Consider the following 21,311-nt stretch of genomic DNA (forward strand, 5'->3'; position numbering starts at 1 on the left):
AATAAAAAAATAATGAAGACGACACACAAAATGGATTTGAAATTGCTACTACACAGTCCTGTACTTTGACACATTTTTAACCTACACCTCAGGCGCTAAACTGGAAAAGCACAGAATTTTTAACTTGTTTATGTAGAGTCAAATTCCTTTGTTTCATCTTCCGGCATGACACCTCAGGGGTTAAGTTCTTCCATAATTTGGGCAGTGAGTAGGCTGGCTCCGCCCCCCTCCCACGCTTCTGAGTGGGCCCGGGAGCAGGCGGAAATACCTGTATGGATTATTCACTTACGGGCTGTGACGCCAGCAAACCTGGCCGCTCCCTGTACCTGTGTAGACTTCTGCCCACTCACCTGTTCAAAATGGGGTCAGAACTTCCTGTCCCTGTCCTCTACGTGCTCCTTTGAACGCTGTGTTCTGCTCCGGTGGCTTTTTACTATAACTGAGCCAATTACAGTTTTCTGATGTGTTTTGATGAATGGATCTCTTGCCCAGAGAAGCACACGTGATTGTTTTAAGTTTCTTCAGCCACACAAAGCTAGATGAATACAGTTTATACAAAATGTGTTGCGTCAGCATTTTTGTGGTTACTGTAGATCAGTGTGACATATATATGCAGCTCATGAAGTTAATACTTGACCTGTTATAGCCTCATATATGGCCGGGCTGTTTAATATGTAACATCTTATGAGCTGAGTGGTTCCTATTACTTTCCTGGCTACTAGAAGTACATTTCCAAATAATAACATTATTATTATTATTTATCACCACAAGACAGACATTTGTTTACTATGGATATTTAGTTTGGCCAACCAGCTGCCTCCATCTGCTTACAGCTTTATTTAAACACTTCAGTCTAAAGGGGGCCCTGCAGAAATGTCACTACACTGTTGTCTTATCCAGTTTGTAGTAAAACAAGTTCGTGGATGAGTTTGTATTAAATTCAGATTAGATCATTTGAGGAAAATTACCAAATTGGCCCAAAAATATTGGTTGATCTTATCAGCCATAGGTTTCTCTGGATCCTCAAGTTTTCAAGTTCAAGCTTCGGCTTTGTACAAAACAAAATTAAATACACAAAATTCATATGAAAAATTTAGAAATAGATTTGTATAGTTGCTTTGACCAAAATATGTGACATTTTAAATCAGTATCACTACATTTACACTTTAACAAATTAACAACACTTGCGTGAAATACTTTTACTTCCTACTCTAAAAGTAATTTTTTAAACGGGTACTTAAATACTTTTACTTAAGTAGATATTTTCAGGTGATACGTTTACTCAAGTAACTTTTTACGTCTGTAACTGAACTTTTACTTGGGTAACAAAATATAGTACTTTTTCCACCATTGGTAAATTACAACATTTGACTACAGTGCAACAAACCTGGCTGGTTCTGGTTTACTGATATTCTCATGATCAGACTCAAACTGAGGTGTGTTTGATTGACAGGAGGAACATGAAAACAGGTTTGTCTCTGTTAAAGACAGAGGAGATAGTAGTTCATTTATTGAGTGTCTGACTCATTCCAGTGGCAAAATAAACAAAACGTTTTGTACTGAGTGTGGCCAATTCACACTGTGATTAAACTCATTTAGTACAGAACAGTCATCAGGTGGCTCTCGGGAAGTGGCTCAGGCTGGTGACAGATGGGATTTATGTATTTTTATTATAATCACTTAGAATTTCAGTTCTGTTCCAGACGTTTACAGTGTCATAGAAGTAGCATGTAATATACAAATAAATAAATAGATGGACAGATATGAAGGTCTATATAATTGTTTTTTTTGTTTTTTTTACATTCTCTCTAGAAAAGACAGGAAATTAAAACATGTTCATATGTTTGTTTGTTTTTTTTAATAAAGATCAACAAACCTCAAATATAACTTTGTAATGGATCAACTTTATCTTGATTAATCAAATAGACATTTTATTTGCATAAGAACTGTGGTGGAAGAAGTACTCAATTCTGTTAAGAAAAAGTACAGATATCAGCAAAAAATGTAGACAGACTAATTACAAAAGATTACTCAAACATTATAACATGGCTTGAAGCTCTCAAGAGTGAATTTTGTGTAATATAGGACCTTCAGGTACAGTACTTTTACTTTGTTACGTTCCACCACTGCATAAGGAAGACTTTTTTATTATTACTAGTAACTGCAACCTGTTGAATGTTACTGTGTTTTCTGCTGTAAGTAATTACGAAGGAATTCACTCTGCATTGATAATATTAGTGTTTAAGGAGCCATTATTCAGCTGCTTACGTCTGAGGCACGCTCCAACTTGTCTGATAGTTTGTGTAGTGTTGCTTTTGGCTGTGAGTCAGAGATAGACCCATGGTATTCATTAAAGGTCCTGTATCACACAAAATGGACTCTTGTAAGCTTTAAGTCATGTTCTAATGCTGTTACCTCCTCAAAAACAGACCTGGAGTTGTGTCTTGTTTCATTCACACAAGTTTGAGTAACACTTTATTATTAGTCTGTTTACATCTCCAAAGCTCAAAATGCTCAGTAGAGATTGGTTTGCCTGGGATCCAGAACACACACTTTTTCAATACTTTACGAAGATGTGAGTCTGGTCACCGGTGAATCTCCCTGTTTTCAAATGGGCATGATTGACAGGTGGATTAGCCAACCAGAGACACACATGGTCCGTCCATATTGGAAAGGGGAAAAAATATCACAGGGTCAGAATCAATGAGAGAAGCATAAACTGTGTTAATCTGAGGTGGGATAAATATGATTTTATCTGTGACCAATGAGCTCCTTCGTTTCACATGTGTCACTGAAATAACCAGATCTGATTGGACAATCACGTTTGACCGAGCTTGAGACGCAATGGAAAATGTGGACCAGACTGATATCAATATGTATAAAAAATACAGAGAGAGATCACCTGGATTGGCAATTCCAAGGTTGAAATGCTTCTAGTGAAGGTGTGTAGAGTTTAAAAACACAGTGGAGCACTTCCTGTGTTACGACATGATGACATACAACAATGTTTTCAATTTAAGAAAAGAAGTCAGCCTAAATATGCAGGGTTTGTGTGTTAAACATGTGTGAATGAAAAAAAAAAACACATCTCCAGGTCTGTTTGTGATGAGGAAACATTAGAACAGATCAGAAAATAGTGTAACATGGGCCCTTCAAGCTTAGCACAAACTCACCACCTTCTTGTTCTTTTACTGTGCGATTTGGCTGTAAGATTCCCAGTGGCAGAGAATAATCACCTCTAAATTCCAGATATGCAAGTTCTCTGGAATAGTCTCTCCCCTCCCACATAAGGCTGCAATTTAATCCCCTTAACACTAAACAAAAAAAACAAAACAAAACAGAGCATTTCAGGTCAGACAAAGTTATACAAAACTAGGGCTTGTGGGGTTTTGTAGGCGTTAAGTAATTTTCCGCACTTGATGTCATGCTTGGAAACTGTCTTAAATGGAGCCGTGCCGAGCTGAAGTGTGTAGCCTTTTCAAGTATGTGGAACATGTATTTATCATCAGTGAGTTTAGATGGAGGGGGTAAACAGTTTGGTGCTCGGTGGTACTAGTTGCGGAGGTGGTTCTATCTTATCTGAGCGTGACATTCTTAACTGTCAGTCTCGTTCTTCAAATTTACTGTAAAAATCACAATTCCTCTCATTTAATCGTAAAACTAACTAGTATTTTTCTATGTTTTAAAGCTAGAAAGGTAAAAGGTACTAGCTGTAACCTGCACTACTTCACAGGTTTTACTATAAACAAAGCGGTGGCGGAATGCAACAAAGTAAAAGTAGTAAAGTACTCTATGAAGTCCCCAAAGTATGAAGTACACATTTTGGGTGTCTGTTCTTTTACTTCACTACATTTGAAAGCACTATCTGTACTTTCTACGCCACTATATTTTTGAACTGGACTGAAAAGTAAAAGTATTTTTAATTATCATCTGAGAGCTGCTGAAAAGGCTGAGGGTTTATTTGTAACACGATCATAATTTGAACAAACAAAAATGTGCAAATAAAAACGCATAGAAAAAAACCATCGATTCTATTGTTTCCATTCAATTCAACAAGAATCTTTATCAAAATGACTACATACTACTCAAAGTCTGTACATTTTAAACTGATACTTTAATATGTTTACTTAAATAGGGATACTTTTACCTGAGTATTTTTTGTTGTATCTGTACTTTTACTTAAGTAACAATATTGAGTACTTCTTCCACTACTGTTGTGCTATTATTATTATTATTAAGAGCTAGTTTTAGTTTGTGTAGGATCTGGCAACCCAAAGTGAGGAGCTAATCTGGCTTTCTGATCCTAATCATTCTTGTTTACAGTTTAATCAATATTCCTTAATCCTACATGTGTTACTACCTTTTAAGAAACGGAAATGACTCATGGAAATGGCACTGGTGAGTACTTTTCTCACAACATTTCTCTCACCAGAGAAATTTTGTTACTTAAGTAAAGGTACAGATACAGAGGACAAAAAAGAGGTACAAGTATCACATGAAACAATCTACTTACTTAAAGAGTGAAAAGTAAAAGTATTATTTGTTTGTTAAATGTAGTGATATTGATTTAAAATGAAACATATTTTGGGCAACAGAAACAATATGAATGATTTTTTTCTTCTGAATTTTGTGTATTAATTTTTGTTTTGTTCAAAGCTGAAGCTTGAACTTGAAACCTTTAATCAGAATGTTTCCACAAACATGGTAATCATATGAAAATTACTTTTTACTCTTCAGGCCTGTTCAGAAATGTAGTGCAGTAGAAAGTACAGATACTGCTCTCAAATGTACTGAAGTAAAAGTAAAAAGTATACACTGTAAAATGTACTTGCATACAGTACTTTACTACTTTTACTTTGTTACATTCCACAGGACGGGACGGATAATAATAATAGTAGGAATAGTAATACATGTATTAGTCTTGTATAACACTTTCCCAGACGCTCAAAATCATTTCTGGTCTATAGCCAGAGTTGCCCTTAGATGAACTGAAAGAGACAAGGAAGTCAATCTGCGTCATCCTCTGCTGACTGTCACCAATCACTCACACATCACGTTCATACTTGGCAATGAGGGTGAAGTGTCTTGCCTAAGGACACAACACCAGTTTGCACTATAGCCTTTACTGCCCTACTGTGGCACCTGGTATTAGCAGCAGTCTCCCATTCAATTACTAACCAGGCCCAACTTCTGAGATCAGACGAGATTGGGCAGAATTCCATCCATTGGGCAGACTCGTTATTTTTATCTTAAACTGTTCGAATTAACCCGCTCTACATGATCCTGTTTTTTTATTTCACTATTGTGTCTGTAAATCAAGATATTAACATTAATAACAGACAAATCAGGTGCCTTTTTTCCCCAAGGTTGCAACTGCTAGGTTTGATTGACAGTGTTGCTCAGCGCCTGCTCCCTGCCAAACCAGCGATGTAGCACGGGAAGGGGTGTTACCTTCAACAGCCTTACTCTGAATTGGCTCTTTGGTTGCTATGATACTCGCGGTCAGATTTCCAAATGTTTGCCTGGCAATTCCAGACTGAAATCTCTCTGTATTTTTATACAGCACTCTGAATCTCACGTCGTCCATTCCGTCTGAGGCCTGGTCAGTGATTCCAAAGATATTTTTTTCTTCTTTTTTTTTCTCCGATGCGAATGGACCATGCATGTCTCTGATAGGTAATCCACCTGTCAATCACGCCTATTTGAAAACATCTTAGTATTGAAGAAGTGTGTATTTTGGATCCTTGGCAACCAAATATGGAATTCGACTCCAAATTTGCCCCAGTAACTGCCAGTTTCGATGGGCTTCATTTGAGCCGAATGCTGTAGGTGACGTCACACTCATTTTGTCCACTTCTTTATACAGCCCACGGTTACCACTCTATTGTAAAAACTATATTTTTATTCTTGTATTCTTCTTTTTCTTGTCTTTCTTTCACAGGCAGAGTCTTTCCATTGAAGGCGTGGACTATAAGATTATCCTGAATACCCACTTTAGCCAGAAAGTCTCCTGTTCTTCTCCATCAGCCATCACATCTTTGCCAGGCTTAACCACGCTCAAACGCACGCCATATTCGCTTGATAAGGTTTTCGGGCTGTTGGAGGAGTGCACGACAACAGAGCAGCCCAACAATAAACCGGTATCATCATTCTCTCATATGAAATGAATCATGTTTAAAAATAGGCAGAGGTGTCAGGAGCTACTATGTTTTGCAGATGCTCTGATGTTACATACAGGTTTATAAACATCTTAAGGCTGCATTTTGCGATAGTCATCAAGGTACACTACCAGTCTGAAGTTTGGACACACCCTCTCATTAATCATTTAATTTTTTTTTAATTTTTTACTACTTTCTACATTTTATATACTCACAGATGACCTCAAATATATGAAGACATGTGGAATTATGTAGTATTAAAAGTTTAAAATATATTTTTTATTTTATATTTAAATCCTGTATCTACCCTTGCTTTGTCGAAAAATATTTAGTATTTTTTTTGTTTTTGTTTTTCTTTGCTGTATACTTTCATATATCTTGCTTCATATATTTGAGGTCGTCCATATGTATATAAAATGCTGGAAGTAGTGAAAATAAAGAAAAAAACAGACAGAGTGAGTGTTTCCAAACTTAACTGGTAGTGTGAGTTAGCTGAAGATTTAGTATTTAGCTTTAGGTAATTTGGTTGATACAAGCGGTGGAAATAAGTTTCCTCCGCAGGGTGGCTGGGTGTTACCATGGAGATAGGGTGAGGAGCTCAGTCACACGGGAGGAACTCAGAGTAGAGCCACTGCTCCTCCATGTGGAAAGCAGCAGCTTTAAAGGCAGATTAGATGTATAAGTCACAAGTTAAATCTCTTTGTATAAATACATTGTTTCGTACTTTTCTGTATAAGTAGTAGTTTTTGCATGAACTCCCCCTGCAGTTGCAGTTTTGAGTTCAGTTTGGATCAGATACATAATAGTTTTGAGAGCTTTTGCCATGACTGATTGATCAGCAGCACATGTCTTTAGTCAACTACAGCCCTTCAACATAGATCATTGGTTAGCCCAGGAACAGGGAGTACTTTTTGTATAGTAGTCTTATTATTGTGTATCGCTGTATCAATCCACTGCTGTTTCCTTCCAGGGAATCCATCTTGCCGTTGGGGACTCTTTGAATGGACCAGGCCATTGTCAGTCTCTCCTGGATGCCATAGAAGCCCTGGGGCAGGCGGGCAGTGTGGGGCAGACTGTGGAGGTGGTGGTCCAGAGGGTCTACTCCATCCCAGTACCGAACTCCTGTTCTGGGTCAATCCTCAAACAAAGAATCAAGTCCTCCACTGCTCCTCCAGATGCTGAAAACCGAACCAGGTGAGCGTTGGACTTTAACTTCCTTATTAATGCTTTGAATATAAATAGTCTGTGTTTTGATTTTCTTTGTAATGTCTCAGATGTGTTTTAAAGAACTCATATTACGCTTTTTTCGGATCTCTGTTCTAATCTTTCTTACATTCACACATGTTTAACACACAGACCCTGCACACCCTGAGTTCTTCTCTCAAACAGAGGCACTGTTCCACCTTGTGATGTCATTATGTGGTAATACAGGAAGTGCTCCACTGTGTTTTTAAACTCTGTACACCTTCATTAGAATTATGTGGATAATTTCATCACTGGAATTTCCGATCTCTACTGAACAAAAGGTAGAAGGTAACTTGTTAACTTGAAAACTACTGCTTCATGACATCACAAGGTAGAACGGAGCATGTTGAGCTTTGGAGATGTAGACAGACTAATAATAAAGTGTTACTCAAACATGTGTGAATGAAACAAAACACAACTCCTGGTCTGTTTTTGAGGAGGAAACAACATCATAACATGGCTTGTTGTCCATCGTTTGCTCTGGATTCTGTATCAGCATTGGCCATGACAAAACTCATATCAGTCCATTTCTAGTACACACTCCTAATTTAAATAAATAAGTGGAAATGGACAACTTGAAGCTACATCTTACATACAGCTCAATTAGGGTGACTTTTTTTTTTTTAGATATTTGTGCTATAAAACAATTCACACAGTAAAAATAATGGTTGACCTTATCATTAATTCTGATCACTTCAACAGTTCAAATGTGTCCACTACAAGGCATTCATCATTCATGTTGCTAACAGCTGTTCTATCAAAGGGAATGGATCTCATTTCAAGCTTTCTCTCAACAATGATTGGACTAATGCCTCAAATGATGTTGTTTCAGATTCCATACTGTCATATACACAAATAATCATCATAAAATGAAAGTTAAAAGAGAAGAGGCAGAATAAAAACCTTTCAGTCATATTCACAGCTAAACAGAACCGTTTGGAGCCTGGATTTAAACATTGTTAAAGTAGAGGCCTGTCTCACATCTTCAGGAAGACTGTTCCAGGTTTTAACTGCACAAACGCTGATTCCCCATGTTTAGTCCTGACTCTGGGACCAGCATGAGGCCGGTCCCTGAGGTCCTCAGATTGTGAGATGGTTCACATGACACTAACATGTGGGAGATGTTCTTTGGAGCTGGTCCATGGAGAGACTTGTCACAAGCAGAGCTATTCTCTGAGCCACAGGAGCCAGAGACCTGTGCACAGGACACATTTGTGAAGTACTTCCTGGTTCTAGTCAGGACCTGAGCAGCAGCGTTCTGGATGTACTGCAGCTGTGTTAATGCTCGTTTGGAGAGACCAGTGAGCAGGACGTTACAGTAGTCTAACCTACTGGAGACAAATGCATCGATAAGTCTCTCCAAGTCTGGTTTTGCCAGTTTACCTTTGATTTTTGCAATGTTTTTAGATGGTAAAAAGCTGCAGATGTCATTGATTTGATGTGGCTGTTAAAGTTCAAGTCTGAGTCCATTATTACCCTGAGATTTGTGGCCTGATTTGAAGGTTTTAGAGGGTGACTGGCCCACAGGACCAGAGAAAGTGTTAGCAGAGATGATGACTTTAGTCTTGTCTGAGTTTAGCTGGAGAAAGTTGTTTTGCATCCACAAAATGATCTGTTGGATGCAGTGGCAGAGTGAATCCACTGGTCCATATTCACCTACTGCAGTGAGACATAGATCTGAGTGTCATCTGCATAGCTGTAGTAGGACACATTATTGTTGCGTATTAACTGGCCTAACGGCAGCGTGTAGAATGACAGGGGTCCCAGGATTGAACCCTGGGGCACCCCACAGGTCAGGGACATTTTATCTGAAACATAACTTCCAATTTCAACAAAGTACTCCCCGTTTTCTAGATAGGGTTTGAACCAGTTTAGTGCCATACCAGAGATGCCCTCCCAGTCCTCTAGAGCAGTGTATTTCAACCTTTTTTGAGCCACGGCACATTTTTTTCATTGAAAAAATCACGAGGCACACCATAAGCAGAAAATGTAAAAAAAAATGAAACTCTGCATCCTATATTTACAATATAAAGTAATTCTCATCAGATTATTTTGAACAGGAATCAAATAAACACACAAAAAAAGCATTTTATAATAAAATAAAATATTTCTACTCACTCAGTGTGAAACCTGATATTTTTTAGACCAGTTAGGTGTAATTGGATAATTTCCTACAGTACACCAGACAATATCTCACGGCACACTAGTGTGCCGCGGCACAGTGGTTGAAAAACACTGCTCTAGAGCAGTCTCAGTGCTGTGGTGTGGTCTACACCCTGACTGGAAGACATCAAAGGAATTGATCATTTGGAAGAAGTTAATAATTGCATTTGTGTTCATTGCATCAGATTTGAATCAAGATCAAGATTCAGTCACTGTTTACTGTCAATGATCAGCTTGGATTTTTTCAGTGGTGGAAGAAGTACTGCATTTTGTTTCTCATGTAAAAGTACAGATATCAGAGCAAAATAATGCTCCAGTAAAAGTATTACATAAAAAAGGTACTAAGTAACTAAGTATTTTAAAATGTACTTAAAGAGTAAAAAGTTGAAGTATTTCCACAGATTTTGAGTCTTATAAAGCTTCAAATGTAGTGAGTTTGATAAAGATTTGTGCAGATCGCATTCAGTCACATTTTTTATATCTGTTTGTATTTATTTGTATATTTCGCTCAAATTATGAACGTGTTATAAATAAACACCTAGCCTTTTTTCAGCAGGCCCCACACAATAATAAAAAATAACTTTTAATTTTTCAGTCCTGTTCAAAAATGTAGTGCAGTAGAAAGCACAGATACTGCTCTCAAATGTTCTGTAGTAAAAGTAAAAAGTACACACTGTAAAATTTAGTTGCATACAGTATTTTACTACTTTGTTACATTTCACAGGACGGGACAGATAATAGTAATAATAATAATAATAGTAATACATGTATTAGTCTCATATAACACTTTCCTAGATGCTCAAAATCATGCAAAAGTACACACTGTAAAATTTACTTAAGTACAACTTTTAGGGAAATGTACTTTACTACTTTTACTTTGTTACATCAGACCTCTGAGCCATCAACAGCCAATCCTTTGTCAGTAAAAGCATGTGGTTGGAGCAGAGTTCTGACCGAAATGTCTTGTTTATGTCCAGGAAATTAAGATTGAAATGAATCTATTTGGTTTTAATTAAAATAAAATTTAAAGGAAAAATGGATTTGATTAATATGAATAGAAAGTTTGTGGCCATTAATGTTCCTGTATTAAATCTATCTCTTGTTCCCAGGGCAACTAGCTGTATTAATTGCTTTGTCTCAAGCCATATGGCAGTGTTTGACAATAGACACAAACACTTCTAATGGATCCCAGCTCCTCTAGGAACAGTTTGGGCCAAACCTTCAGAAGGACAGCATGATCTCTTCTAAATCTCATAAACTGACAAACCAGTGTTGAACGCTTTCCTGCTCTTCCCCCCCCTGACAAAAAGAATGTAACAAAAGATGATACCAAGAATATTTACTTTTAAAAATCTGAGTAACCCTGGTTTGAGTTTTGAATTATGCTGTTTCAATTATAGGTCATAGTTTACCGCTGTAGTTTGTACTGTTTGCTTGAGATATTTTTAGAAATGTGAATAATCATTTAAACCATAGACTGTATATATGAATGGACATAGCTTACCTGCTAGCCGCCACATTCCAAATAGAAAGTGATCATGGAAGTTCTCCCGGCTCCACCGACTCTGGCTCCAATTCACTTTCTATTAAAAAAGTGTGTCCCCTCTCTCTGTAACTGCTGCTGTCAGACTCGTCATTTTGGTCTTAAAATGTTCTCATTAACCCACTATACATGATCCTGGGGTTTATTTTGCTATTGTGTCTGTAAATCAAGATATGAACATTAATAACAGGCCGATGAGGTGGCTTCTTTCCCCGAGGTCGCTCCTGCTAGTGTTTGATTGACAGTGCGTTACCTTCAGCAGCCTCGCTCTGGATTGGATCTTTGGTTGCTATGATACTCACCCTTATAATGTATATGTATATGTAGTGCAATATTTTTAGTAGTGCAATATTTTTATTGAGTGCAATAAGGTTGTTTGTGTGCAATATTTCATATCTAATATAGTGCAATATTTGATTCAGTGCAATATGTCTGAGTGCAATATTTGATACAGTGCAATATATTTAATGTAGTGCAATATTTAACATAGTGCAATAATTAATATAGTGCAATACTTGCTCAGTGCAGCATGTGACTCTGCAGTATTCACTGTAAATCTTGTTGAGAGTTGTAGTCTGGGGTGTTTTAATGTTTTAATTGTTCCATGTCTGTTTGTATTGAAGGGTGAGTTGTTTTTAATCTCGCTGTGCATGTGTATGGTGTTGTACATATGTATAGTGACAATAAATGCATTCTATTCTATTCTATTCTATTCTATAAATGCTGGCCTTGAAGAGTTTAATTTGATCTTAATACTGTGAGTGACATCACACTTATTTACTCCACTTCTTTATACAGTCTATGGTTTAAACTGAGTCAGATATTTTATGAAGGCAATAAAGGGACATTTATGCACTAAAAAACTCATAAGTTTTAATAAGGATTTACAGTTCCATCATCTTAACAAACCCCTGGAAAACACTGGACAACGTAGCAGATGCATTTCCTTTGGCATTGTATTATTGCGACAATACTAAAATTTTAGTACTAAAGAATTGACTCGATACTCAATACTGATTCCAATACCATAATGATATGATGAAAAACACTCTTTCTTTAGACAATGGTATGTGATTTTCAACATTCAGTGGTATTGCTTTCTTTATATTCCCATGTGGCCTTATATCTGTGTAATCCCTCAGTCGTCCAGCATCGTCCAGCATATCGAATTTTTTTGGTTGTGATTATCACGGCCAAAATAATTGAGATTAATGATATTATCATGATGATTATTCAAATCGCTGACAATGTAAAAATGTTATGATATGAATAATTATAAGTTCCATGTTTAAACAACTTTAATGTAATTTTACTTACTTGTAAAAACAACTATTATCTAGTGGGGAACATTATGGATAAGCAGGGCCGTCGACAGAAATTTAAGGTTCCATAGTGGTCCATGGGTGTATACTAGTCTATATGGCGAATACTTATACTCAACTTCTTTCTAGTTTTGTATCGATTAGTATGAGATTTTTATAGGCATGCATTGTTACTGAAATGAACCCAACATATAATTCTCATTTGAATAAAGACAGCACATTATTTTGCTGCACAGCTGTATTCATAACATGTTCTTGAATCTAGATCTCTAAAGGCCCAAACACCCAGTGACACCCAGTGACCTAAAGGGGCACTGTGTAACTTTTCCAGAGGAGCATCTGCCACATTTTTGTCTCCATGGAGATGTCATTGCTTTACTTTACTTGGAATCTTCCAGCGTATGACTTCTGTATCTCCATGTAAACAAGCAAGTGACACTGCCAGGCCAAGTCAGATTTATGGAGAGGTGTCCTGTTAGAATGAACACATGTTTTTCAGGATCAATTTAAAGCTCCTACACCCAAAATAAGTCTGATGTTTGCTGTCTGTATCTAATTAGAAAGCATTTAATTGACTGATGATGAGAAAGTGTGTGTTAGCATGCTAGTTACTGTTAGCTTTACCATCACGGTCTCTGAGAGTTGTGTAAATCGCTTATAAACTCATCCTGGTTAATAATTAGGATGCTGAGAATGCAGGCGAGGCATAACTTGGAGGAGTAAAATGGATGAATTCAGTGTACAACTCTATTTATATCTTTTCCTCGAATAACGATATTTAAAGACCCAGCCGTGACCTCCAGTTACCTGCCCCTCCACCAGCTGCTTGTTTGTGTTGTTTGCTGAGTAATAAGTGGAAAAGTGTTGCTCTCTTGATGCCAGGGGTGAAGAAGAGGGGTGGGGGGTGCTCCTGTCACCTGACCACCTCCATGACATGACCCGATGTCCAGTGAAACGTGAGCCTGTCCTCCTGCCATGCGACTGGATCGTAAACAAACACTGACCCTGGCCGGAAACAGCCCTGGCCCAATGAATCCAGGGCCAGTGCACAAGGGGAGCAGAGCCAGGCAGTTTACAAAATATCACATTATTATGACAGCAACTGCAAAGGCATTCTAGAGTTTCCCATTAAAAGAGGAGACTTTAAGCGAATTTTGCCTCCGTAGTCTAAAAACAAAGCAAAAAAGGTAATACTTAAAGGTCCTATATTATGCAAAATCAACTCATGTGAACTTTTAGCCATGTTCTAATGCTGTTACCTCATCAAAACACAACCTAAAGCTGTGTTTTGTTTCATTCACACATGTTTGAGTAACACTTTATTATTAGTCTGTCTACATCTCCAAAGCTCAAAATGCTCTGTTCTACTTTGTGACGTCATGAAGTGGTAGTTTTCAAGTTAACAGCTCAGTAGTTCAATAGAGACTGACAGTTACAGGGATGAAATTAACCAAATGATTCTATTGGAGGTGTATAGACTTTAAAAACACAGTGGAGCACTTCCTGTATTACCACATGATGACATCACAAGGTGGAACAGCGTGTTTTCAGTTTGAGCGAAGAAATTCAGCCTAAATATGCAGGGTTTGTGTGTTAAACATGTGTGAATGAAACAAAACACAACTCTGTGATGAGGAAACATTAGAACAGAGATCAGAAACCTGAGAAATATGGGCCCTTCAAAGCTTGTAGTATTGTTAGTTACTATATTTATTCTGTAATCAGCCCCGTTCTGATTAGCAGAGTTAATAAACATTCATACATTTATACTACACACATTGCTAAATAACTGTTTCAAATACGGATCGCTCATGTCAACATTTACTGCTTTCTCATTGCATAAAAATAGAAAAAAATTGACTGACTTAACATTTCTAAAGTTTTAAAAGTTAGATTTTTTAGTGTGCATTTAGTTTTTGACTTACTTTTATTCCATGTTAAAGCATTATTTAAGGTTTTGATTTAGTGTTGACAGTTTTAGCTGTAAATAGATTAGGGCGAATATAGAGTGTGTGTCCAGTGATCTGAAGGTTGGCGGTTCGAATCCCACTCTCGACATAAACGTCATTGGTAGAGCTGTCAGATCCACTGACCCGCAGGTTGTCGGTGTGATTCCCGCTCCTACAGATGAACACTGTAGTTGTGTCCTTGGGTAAGACACTTAACCCACCTCATCCCTAGTATCTGCCTATCTCAACTAGATGAATGTGACCATTTAACATTATGAAAATTATTATTATTATTATTATTATTATTATTTACCAGTGCAACGTAAAACCTGTTGCCGCAATATACTTTGGATGTTTGCATATGGTTTATGTTAAAGTCCACATAATTTAATATGCATTTTTACAGGGCTTGGAGCTTTGAGTTTCCCAGTAGTATATTTTTTTTATTTTTCAAACATTTTTATAATTTTAACTCCAGTTTTCCGAATACTGGATTTTATTTTGACAGCTTTATTCTCTGAGGTTAAATCCGATCTTAAATCTTTCCTGTTTATGCCTTGAAACATAACTGAGCTATTTTAAACACCTCCTCCATACTGTATCACTCCTAGTACATTTTAACACATGTCTGTTTTTTCTGCAGTGTACTCTACCCTTTGGCCCTCTGCCTGGCCTCATTTACTTCAAAAAAAAAAAAAAAAGGGGGGTTTACTTCTCCAGTTTTCTAAATCCACTCTCTGGTTAGCATGCTCATGTGATTCCTTTGTTGTTTAGCTGGTGTTAACATGCACAAGAGAGGCCAGTATGATATTTACACCAAAGTTCCCGTAAATTTTGCAAAAGAGTAAACAAGAAGATTAACTGTTTGCAGGAAGTGAGGAGAGGCTACTTTTTTTCTAAGACAGAGAACACAATGTGCCTCACGGATCCTGTTACAACCATGTTTATCACTTTCTCTCATCTGATTGGTCAAGAGCTCATAGCAAGGAATCCCGCCTGTCCACCCCCACCAATGAGGCCTCTGCTCTGTATTCCTAATGTGAGGCTCTCTCTTACTTGGTGCGTTGCCAAATAAAGTGCCTGTGCATGGACTGCATGTGGAAGCCGTGTGCAGAGGAGCATGTGTGTGTGTATTTGCATAGGCTCACTGGACTCGAGTTCCTGGAAACACACTAGGGCTGCTCTGAATTCTGTGATTGCTGAAAACACATTCCTCAAAACTGCGAGAGTGGGAAGGCATAATGGAAGAGAGGGGTTCTGTTTGAGGAAGTAGGCCCGCACAGGCTAAAGGGAGCGGCCCGACACTGAGTTTGAGTCCAGAACATCGGACTTACAAAGTATTGGCATTTCTACTCATGTTTCAGATCATGTTTTAGATGGTTCTCCACGATTCGGCCCGAGGTTGTGTCTATGCAGAAGTGTTTAATGCCACTCTGAGCTTATGTTGTCTGTGTAATCCGTCAGTCGTGCAGGTTTGATCCATAGTAAAATTCAAATCTGGACAAAAAGTTGTAAGAGTGAAGATGTTTTGATGCTCATCCAAGCCTCCTCTTTAGTTCTTCTGGTCAGATTACTAATGGACACTGCCTTATATCTATCTGAACAGATTTGATTTATTGATTTATTTATTTTTAAATGTTACATCCCTTAGAGCTTCAGTGTTGTCAGTGTTGTATCAGTTGCGTGTAAGCTGGTCTGTTTTCCCAAGGTGTTTTTCTATTGCTGTGTAATATGTCCTTTGTGGGCTCAGCTTCACACTTTGAACCTTTGTTTTCTCATGCTTACCCTTTCCAGATCTGAAACATTTATGTGTACTACTCTCTAGCAAAACAACACAATATTATAGCATTAATTACACAAGAACATGGTTGTGCTATAGTCAACCCTGTCTAAAATAGCATGTTTATTTTGAAGTGTCTGGACGCAGCCTCAATCAGACCCCTGTTTACCATCTGAAGACGCATATAGACTCGGGTGGTTGAAAATGCTCTCCAAACTTTCCCAACGTCTCGAATGTGCGCATGCAGGCACAAGCATGACAGGAGACTGCATCGTCCTCCCTCTTCCCTCTGTTTTGCTTCTCCTGTTCTCTGGCAGTTGCTTGTCAAACCGGGGCTGTGTCTGGGCTTGAATGGTTCAGATAAAACAGGAGCAGTAGCAGCGCCTCACTCACTGGGAGCAGTAGAGTGCAGGAATACTGAGCAGTTTACAACTCACTTTGTAGGCCAAAGGTCCATTCTATCAACGGAAGCCTGTCAAACCAGCCAGCAGGCGTTAGCTCTTAGAATTGTTAGGAAGAGGTTTTAACTGCGTCTGGTCTTTGCTTCAAACATTCACAGGATTCTCAAAATTCACCCTATGAAATTCATCTTATAAAAAAGTATTCTTCCCTAAACAAAACAGACTTAAAGGGCCCATATATCTAATGTTGTTTCTTCATCACAAACAGACCTGGAGTTGTGTTTTGTTTCATTCACACATGTTTAACACACAAACCCTGCATATTTAGGCTGAGTTCTTCTCTCAAACTGAAAACACTCTGTTCCACCTCATTGTGCGGTAATACAGGAAGTGCTCCACTGTGTTTTTAAACTCCACACACCTTCACTAGAATCATTTGGATCATTTCAGCCCTGGAATTGCCCATCTCTAAATCTAAAAGGTAGCTGCTAACTTGAAAACTACCCCTTTATAACATCACTAGGTGGAACAGAGCATTTTGAGCTTTGAAGATGTAGACATACCAATAATAAAGGGTTACTTAAAGACTTTCCATTTTCCTCTTCAGACCTGTTTAACATGACCTCCTCTGTTCTCCAGGCTGTGTGTGCTGGTCCAGGACAGCTATGGGATGTTCAGCGTGGTTCAGTTGCACCTGTTGGGCTCCAGAGATGACCTTCAGAAGTATTGTGAGATGTGGCAGGGGCGAACCTGCCTGCTGAGGGCCATTAAAGTGGTACAGCGCGTCACACGAGAGAGGTGAACTACAGGCAAAACTCATTTACACTGCACTGAAAAACCTTAAATTAGCCACTTCTCATTTCATGTTAAAGAGGTTTGAAAATGGAACAAGACTTGTTCCACAGTTTACATTTATTTATTTTTAATCTAGATTTTTATATATATATTTTTATTTTAAATTTGTCTTTTATGCACAGCACTAGTGATTATTAAAGGTCCCATATTATGCAGTTTTTTGATCTGTTCTAATGCTGTTTCCTCATCTCAAACAGACCTGGAGTTGTTTTGTTTCTTTCACACTTGTTTAACACACAATTCTTCTCTCAAACAGAAAACACTCTGTTCCACCTTGTGATGTCAAGTGGTGAAACAGAAAGTGCTCCACTGTGTTTTTAAACTCCATACACCTTCACTAGAACCATTTGGATTATTTCAGCCCTGGAATTGCCAATCACTAGTGAACTAAAGGTAAAAGGAGCTGTTAACTTGAAAACTACCAATTCATGACATCACAAGGAACAGAGCATTTTGAGCTTTGGAGATGTAGACAGACTAATAATAAAGTGTTACTCAAACATGTGTGAAAGAAACAACACAACTCCAGGTCTGTTTTTGTGGAGGTAACAGCATTAGAACATGGATTAAAGCTACAGGAGTCACTTTTGTGTGATATAGGACCTTTAATGAAAACTTGTTTTAGAGAATTGCACACAATGTAAATTCTTATAAATGGCAATCCCTTAAATCTAGCTCTTAACATCATAACTCCTTACCTAATATCACTCTAAAATACTGAAGACACCACTCCACTTTCTGAAAAGCATTCTCAACTTTACATTACAGTTTAAAGCTGCACTGTGTGTCTTATACTGGTTGGTCTTCTGCATTCTTGTTCTCTGGAGATGTTATCGCTTTGCTTTGCTTGAAAAGTTCTAAAGTATGGCATTAAACTTATCTCTATGGAGCCAAACAAAGTCACACCAGGAGGCCCCATCAGATGTATGGAGAAGTGACCCCGCTCTCTGTATGAATGCATGTTTTTCCATAAATGATAGATAGAGCCACAATGAGAACAATCCAAGCAAAGTAGTAAAATCTCCATGGACACTTAAAGGTTACTTAGCACAGCTTTAAATCTTTTTCTTTCAATACAAAAACATGCTGTTTCTCACATGGCCTATCTGTCATCTGGGGTGAGAGCCTCCTAACCCTGTCCTGATATGATTCTGTATGCTGGCTCCTGCGGGCTTTTCCCTGATCTTCGAGCTGAATCAGGAATACAATTTGAACTTTGTCCAACAACAAATAAATAGCTCCCATTTTATCCTCAAATGCCCTTTTAAAGCGGCGGTGCCAAGTTCTACTGTACAATACAATGAGAACTTAGCAGCTCACATGGAAGCGATTACACAGGCCTGCCACACTGCCCCTCTGTTTACATGAAAGGTGACACTGAGGTGCATGTTCTGATTGCCTTGTGAGTTTCCATCAGCCCAGATTAGAAACGGTTAGAAGAAGCGACATGAGAGAGTTCGGAGAGCATTTAGGGGCCCGTCCGGGGGGTGTGTTTACATCCTTGTTATTCTGAATGCCACCGCAGTCTGCAGTGTGTCTGGGGCCGCTCCATGAGGAATGCTTTTCCTTCACTGTTTGCATTTACATTTCTTATTTAAGTTAGTGGGGTTAACGATAGACCTGGATTTTCCAGAAGTGTATAGGCAATCTTATCATTACAGTACATGCCGTACTCCACCTGTAAAGAGGTGCGGCTAGCAAATAAAAACGGAGAAGCCAGCTGTTCGTTGCAAATGTGTTTATGGATCTGAGCCAGTCAAATGAATGCAACAGTACACACAAAATACTACAAAGAGTCTGTGGTAGGTTTTCCCAATTATAAACAGATGATTCTATATAAACTGAACAGTAACTCCTTTATATCTACTTTTACACTGCATTTCTGTGTTTTATGATACTAAAATTGCGAAAAACTATAATTTGAACTCAATATTGATACTAAGGAATAGACTGAAACCACAGTGATGGTTTTAAAATGCTTTAAATTTTAATACAAGATAGAATGTAATTTTCTACTCAGCTTCATTAATACTACCATTATGGCCTTATATCAGTGGTGGAAGACATACTCAATTTTGTTAAGTAAAAGTACAGATACCAGAGCACATGAAAAAATCTACGCAAGTAAAGTATTGAAGTACTTAAAGAATAAAACGTAAAAGTATTTTGTGCAGATTTTGAGTCTTATAAAGCCTCAAATGTGATGATTTTGATAAAGACTTGAGCTGAATTTTGTTCAACAGAAACAACTTAATCAATTGTTTTTTATATCTGTTTATATATTTTTGTTTGTTTGTTTGTTTATTTGTTTGTTTTTTTCAAAATAAATCCTCAGTCTTTTCAGCTGGTCTCAAGTATAAAAAATAAAATTTAAAAAAGAGTAGAAAATATAGATACTGCTCTCAAATGTAGTGAAGTAAAAGTAAAAAAAAGTATACTCTGTAAAATGAACTTAAGTATACATTTCAGGCATCTGCACTTAACTTAAATAACAGTGCCTCAATACTTTTACTTTGTTGCTGTCTTATACTAGCTCCGAGTAAGATCATGAAACAAACTTTGTCCCATTAATGTGTGGTTTTTTTCAATATTGATACTTTCTCCAGTACTAGTAGGTTTTATATACTGTTTTCTCATACTTTTCAGAACTGTACTCCATTCCTTCCTCAGTCGCATTGGTTCTTTGCAATACCACAGCTGTCAGCGACACATATATACGACCTGTGCCCCTATGACCACCAGCACTTTTCCATTTTTGTTCAAGCAAGTTCCTAGAATGAGCTGTGAGAGCGGGATCTGAACTATTAACCTCCTGGTGTATAGGCTGACCTTTTGCCCCTCTCATCCACTGTCACCCACATACTGACGTTTAAACTTTTAGATGTAAATACGCTCTATGGCATCCAGACGTAGAGCGAGATAAGTTATATTTCATGAAAAAGAGAGTGAGTATTCTCACTGGGCTCTCCCTGTATAAATAAAGATTTACTTGAGAAACTTTTTTAAAGAAATAGTACGTTTCAGAGTACTTTTCTTGCAGCGTACTTTTACTCCTGGTTGAGTAAAGTTATTATTGAAGTAACAGTACTCTTACTTGAGTAAAAGTTGCGGTTCCTCTTCCCACTGTGATTAAGTCTAATAGTGACAAAAACTTTATATTGACCATATGAAATGATTTGAACATTTGTGTTTCTTGCAGCTCCTTTAAATATAAAGTCATTTCTCTTATTTTTATTCCTTTGAAAATACATGATTTTGTGTATTCTTTCATGCTTAGTTTTTCAGATTACATTCACTTCAAATTATAAATCAGATGTTAGGTCCTGACAGTTACTCTTTAAGTCACTCTCACAGTACTTTTCCCAAATACTTCTTTACTGGTACATGAGTAATTTCTTGGACCAGTACTTGTATTTCTACTTGAGTAATATTATTTTGAAGTAATTTTTGAGTGTTTTTTGTATACTCCACCCACCTCTGATGACTTCCATTCTCAGTATTCAAACATTCTGTACACATCAGACATTGTGTCCCTTATGCAAAGTCTTGGCTTATTTACATTCTCAATAACACATAATGTAAAACAAATGGAATGGATAGTGTTTCATTACATACATTTTCAGACCATAATAAATATTTAACTAACGCCACTGACTGAAATAATTTGCACCTAAAAATAATTTGGTCGTCCTGACAACAAATTCAATTTTTCTTACATTTATGTTTGGCAGAGGTTAGTGTTAGCATTAGCATTGACACACAAAGACGTCCCTTTGTAAAAGCAGAAGTGTCCTCCAGTGAAGTTTTCCTCGCATTTGTAAAGTTTGCATTTAAAATAATCTGAATCCTTAATATAATGGATGTAATAATTATTTTTATGAAGTTTTTTTTTTCA

The 21,311-nt window shown here is 37.5% G+C and overlaps 1 protein-coding gene across 1 annotated transcript in view; it reads left to right on the forward strand.

Moving 5' to 3' along the window:
• The window catches only part of spidr (scaffold protein involved in DNA repair), a 58,374-nt gene that overhangs the window by 18,690 nt on the left and 18,373 nt on the right, over positions 1 to 21,311 (forward strand). Inside the window, exons 9-11 of the mRNA XM_055228499.1 lie at positions 5,942 to 6,140; positions 7,129 to 7,352; positions 17,201 to 17,359. Coding sequence (XP_055084474.1) covers positions 5,942 to 6,140; positions 7,129 to 7,352; positions 17,201 to 17,359 — 582 coding nt within the window. The remainder of the gene's footprint in view (positions 1 to 5,941; positions 6,141 to 7,128; positions 7,353 to 17,200; positions 17,360 to 21,311) is intronic.

The sequence above is a fragment of the Periophthalmus magnuspinnatus genome, chromosome 17 (assembly GCF_009829125.3).
Source record: "Periophthalmus magnuspinnatus isolate fPerMag1 chromosome 17, fPerMag1.2.pri, whole genome shotgun sequence".
Classification (NCBI taxonomy): domain Eukaryota; kingdom Metazoa; phylum Chordata; class Actinopteri; order Gobiiformes; family Gobiidae; genus Periophthalmus; species Periophthalmus magnuspinnatus.